At 38.3% G+C, this 4,628-nt stretch overlaps 1 protein-coding gene across 1 annotated transcript; it reads left to right on the top strand.

Annotated features, from left to right (window-relative positions):
* The first annotated feature begins 275 nt into the window (after positions 1-275).
* On the top strand, positions 276-4,332 carry LOC130614621 (uncharacterized). The gene is made up of 4 exons (XM_057436055.1): positions 276-434; positions 2,435-2,690; positions 2,796-2,986; positions 3,078-4,332. The coding sequence occupies exons 1-4, from the start codon at positions 362-364 to the stop codon at positions 4,241-4,243; spliced, it is 1,686 nt and encodes a 561-aa protein (XP_057292038.1). The 5' UTR covers positions 276-361; the 3' UTR covers positions 4,244-4,332.
* The last annotated feature ends 296 nt before the right edge of the window (positions 4,333-4,628 follow it).

Below are 4,628 nucleotides of genomic sequence, written 5' to 3'. Positions count from 1 at the left end.
GTGCTGTTAATGTTAAAAATAAGCAAGCGAAGTTGTATCTTCTTCATCCCAAGGGATTGTTGCCTATGCCATAGCCGCTAGCGCTTACTTGGCGGCTAAATAAGCCGTCGGCCTCGATGTGAAAAAGGCAAAAGGCCCTGGGTATTAAGGCGAGATTGTATGAATAACTAGGTTAAACTAAACACATCCGCCTATCAGCCTTAATCATTTGATTCTAATTAGTTTGATTAAATGTTTTGTGATAAATAACATCTCGTGTGCATACAGCTTTAAAAAAAACACGGAAGCATAAAATGTAAAACGAACGCATGAATCGTAAGCGTATACTTTGAAATTTGTTTTGATAAATGTTTATTTGGAAATGTATAATCTAGCACGAGAGAGAAAAATTACAGAAGTGGATCGTGAACACGTTAAGAAGATACGTACGATAGGTAAGAACGTTCATCGGTATATTTCATTGGGCAAAAAATGGATTAAAAGACATAGTCTGGATTTGTTTGAAGTGCTTTTTTTTTTTTTTTTTGCTGTCTGTGAAGTCAAGTGACTGTAAGAAAAGCATGAAAGTTCAAAACAATGTCTCAAGTGATTCAACGACAGATAAGTTAGAAAATGTTTAAAAATATCAGATAGAGTCACGATATTTCAGAAAACAATAGGGAGTACCAAAATTGTTCTTGATTGTACTCGAACTTGTAGAGAAAATGGTTGAAAGCTCCGAGGTCCCACTTTTGGCTGAAAATCGACCGAACTTAATAGCCTAGTCAATTTTACTATAATTTACTGGTTTGAAATACATGGCCATTCATTGCTTTTCTTTAAAACTTTTTTTACAGATTTTAGATTAAAATAGCTTTCCATGGTGTGTTAGAGTGCAAAATTCAACTTACTTAAACTCTTAGCCAGGAAACCCAGCATGATTTTTCTTAACAGTAGGAAATCGGAAATAGTTCAGGTGGGAAAATTATGCTGGGTCTTAAACGATTTTTATGCGGTTTTCAATTGGTTAATATCGGGAATCCTTTGTGTTAAGCGCGAATGGACTCACTTACCTGAAAAATATTATTAGCTCTTGTATTATTCGAGAGGGAAAATTGTGACCACGCCGACTTTGTTCTCATTGGTTAATAGTAATTCAAGGGGTTTGCTATAAGGGAGATTTGAATTTTAGGGATTTTCTCTGACACTTGTTTGCGTCTAAGCTACTGTTTGAGAGAAACTTAATTTGATATCTTCGAAGGAAGCTTAGTTAACTAGGCTGTTCAACCCCTAGTGCGATCCAAGGTTAAAAGTATAATTAACAATGGTGTGAACAAATTACTCAGAACAAAATTACTTGTAAAATCAATCTAACTGAGAATGTTTTGCGTCGGTGTGTGTGACCATGTCAGAAAATAAAATAAAAAGCTCGGGGATAATGAGGAGTAGAAATAAAGCATTCTAAATCAGGAAGCTAGCTAATTTGTCACGTTATACCAACCTCGTTCCCAGGACATTTTGCCTTGTTGATAAGTTGATAGCGGCACTCCGTAATAACGGCTCAGGGCCACAAGACCCTGGGGACGAGGTTCACGTTATACTCGTTCTTGAAACAGCTACTTGGTTGTCTGGTTGGTTGGTTGTCAAAGTCTGGGCGTGCTTTTTTCGTGTTTTTTTTGTAGATCGTTTTTGTTCTTGTTTTAAATTTGGCTATCAAATCTTTGGCGTTCCTTTTCTGGTAATAACCAAAAAACAATTTTTCATATATCTTGAAATCAATGGAACAGATCTTAGCTGAAAAATAGACATTTTCATTATTCCCAAAGAGTTAGGCATCATGCATGATGCAATTGGTTTTAATCTAGAAAAGCATTTTTCTGCAACGTGCCATCGAGAAAAACTCTCTGTGGGTGTCGTTAAAACATACCCGAACGTCATGTAGTAGGCATGTTTGCGGCTCGCAGTTCTGACCACTATGGATCAATTACGACCAGGCAGTATGTCAACCCTTTTTAACAAATAAACGACTTCTTGAAACTTGAGTCACGATTAATGGATGTGTACAATACCTGGACGGTTTATTGCTGATACTTTTGGGTAGTCTAAGTCATCCTCTCTCTAAAACATAAAGAATGGTTTCATTACGGCCTAGCTTTCAGGAGTCTGACAGCGGGGGTGTTTTTGCCCGATTTCGTCGGTATTTGCGTAAGAGTTAGCAATGTAGAAGGGTAAAAACAATTGTCGCATAAACCATGTAAGATGTTTCCATAAACAACAACCTTACATTTTTATGTCGGAGATGTAAAAAGACATATTCATGATCCCAGAGCTCTTTGAGATAAACGCGAGGTTTTAATCTCAAAAAGCTCTGGGGAGGAAAATTGGGCAGAGAAAAATTCAGTGAAGAAACACTTAGAAATATATGAAATAAATCTTTATTTGTTTTTCCTTTCAGGTGTGTTGCATATTGCCAATTCCGTAATCTTAATTGGACTAGGTTTATTACCGTTTTTGAGTGCCTTCGAAGTTATCTCGAAGCGATCAGCATGTGGGCTATGGGGAGGAATGCTAGACCTTGGACTAGGAGTAACTGGAATAATACTCTGTCGTTTTCCTCAGTTCCCATGGTTGGCAATATTTCATACGATATATGGCTTTATCACCGTACTTTCTTCAGCTGCAATGACCATCCTATCTGCAGTTCTTGTCGGGTAAGTTAAAATGTATGAATACAAACTTCTCCATTTGTGATTCACTGCTTTCAAATCTTGAGAAGTAAATAAGACAGAAAATCTAGTACGTGTTGTTTTATCTAGAGCTTACGCAAAGAAAAACCGTCAATATCATACATATACATGGAGTGAAAGGATTTATGGTCCTGGCAATGAGTTTGATATTGGATTATGTGTTTACGGTGTTATTCTAATTTTTGGGATAATCGAGATAGCACTTTGCATTACGTCAGTCATTTATGGTGCAAGAATGTGCAGTTGCAATCGCGACAACGGTAGGACTTTTTTTCTGTCTCTAAGCCGCCTTCCCGCCTACCTGTCTTTCGGTTCGTCCGTCCGGCTATATATGTACATTATATTTTCCAGCGTACAAAATGCAATATCAACGCTATCAAATGGAACCAATTTTACACTCTGCAGCGCCATTATCACACACTCATATACCAACAACGCAGGGGGGTCTTGTTTTGTCTCCTCAAAGTGCCGTGGTCCAGTCATTACCACATGAGCAACCACAATTCACGCTCAATAATACAATGAATATGCCAGTTCAAACACAAGTAATCACAAACGCCGCAGGACAACACTTTATGGTTGTTCCATTAGCAATGGATGGTAACAGGCAGCCTGAGAGCTCATCTCTATCACCACTTCCTACTTTGAAATATACTCCTAATCAGCAGATAAACGCTTCTGAGCAACCACACCCTCTTCAAATGGCTCAATTGGTCGGGGTTTCTAACGCTTTTCAAGAAGTTGTGCCCACCTTCGAATATAAACAAAACCGATCATCTGCTTTCATTCCACAAATCGTTCCTACCCATCATAGTAATACTACCCCACGAAGTTTGGAAACCAATCCGTTTCAGCAAGACTTCCAGCGACAGCTTGTTACTGATCCAAGAAATTTTCCAAATTCTCCCTTAAATCAGCCACCTTATCCAATTGAACAACGTGATGGTGCTTCCTTCGTCAACATATACAGTCCATCTAATGTAAGGTCACCGCCTAGCGCTTTCCAACAAATTATTCCCCATCAGCAGAATACGCAATATTCGTCCCACCAACACATTGCTTCTCCAAAGATTGACCCTCCACCGCAGAGTCATGGTTCGCAAGGAAACCCTAACCAAAAGCACTGTGAAAAGTTGGAACAAGTCATTCCTTTGAAGACTGAACCTCTACCACAGAGTCAAGTTTCGCAAGAAAACTTTAACCCAGAGCACGGTGAAAATTTGGAACAAGTCTTTCCTTTAAAGATTGACCCTCTACTACAAAGTCGAGTTTCGCAAGAAAACCTTAACCAACAGCACGGTGAAAATGTGGAAAAAGTCTTTCCTTTAAAGATTGACCCTCCACCACAGTATCAACTCCAGCGAGAAAACCTTAACCAACACCAGGATGGCAAGCTGGAACAAGATGCTTCTTCAAAGACTGACTCTCCAACACAGAGTCAGACCCGGCAAGAAAACGTTAATCCACCACAGGAGAGCATGTTACAACAAGGTATAACAACTCACTTGTACCAATGAACAAATTATAGAGATTGAAAGAAACCTACGGACTTACAACTCTCGTGTCAAATCTTACCCTCGAAATAAATAATTTTTGTTATATCAAATGTTAATTTTCTTTTTTCTCCCAATTTTATTGGACTTGAAAAGAATATTTGCCTATACAGTGCTGTTTGCCTAAGAGCTAATCATTTTTACAAAGAAACATTTTCAGTTGCTGTTTTAAAATTTACATTAATCCTGTTAACACGCCCCTGTTTTTGAAAGAAACTGTTTATAGTTGCAATTGATGGCTAAGGAATAAACCTAGATAGTTCATATTTGGTGCCGTTGAGAGCTCAATTTATCCTTTTTCTAAGATTTGTGCAGCATTTTCATGCCATCCCAGTCCACAGAAGTTATA

Source organism: Hydractinia symbiolongicarpus, chromosome 11, assembly GCF_029227915.1.
Source record: "Hydractinia symbiolongicarpus strain clone_291-10 chromosome 11, HSymV2.1, whole genome shotgun sequence".
NCBI lineage: Eukaryota > Metazoa > Cnidaria > Hydrozoa > Anthoathecata > Hydractiniidae > Hydractinia > Hydractinia symbiolongicarpus.
The sequence above is the reverse complement of the archived record's forward strand: the minus strand, read 5'-3'. Positions and strand labels throughout refer to the sequence as shown.

Excerpts from the sequence above, each read along its gene's own strand:
- LOC130614621 (XM_057436055.1), top strand. The coding sequence starts at position 362 with ATGTATAATCTAGCACGAGAGAGAAAAATTACAGAAGTGGATCGTGAA. Across the intron at positions 2,691-2,795 it reads CTATCTGCAGTTCTTGTCGG|AGCTTACGCAAAGAAAAACC; the intron begins GTAAGTTAAAAT and ends TGTTTTATCTAG. Across the intron at positions 2,987-3,077 it reads CAGTTGCAATCGCGACAACG|CGTACAAAATGCAATATCAA; the intron begins GTAGGACTTTTT and ends TATATTTTCCAG.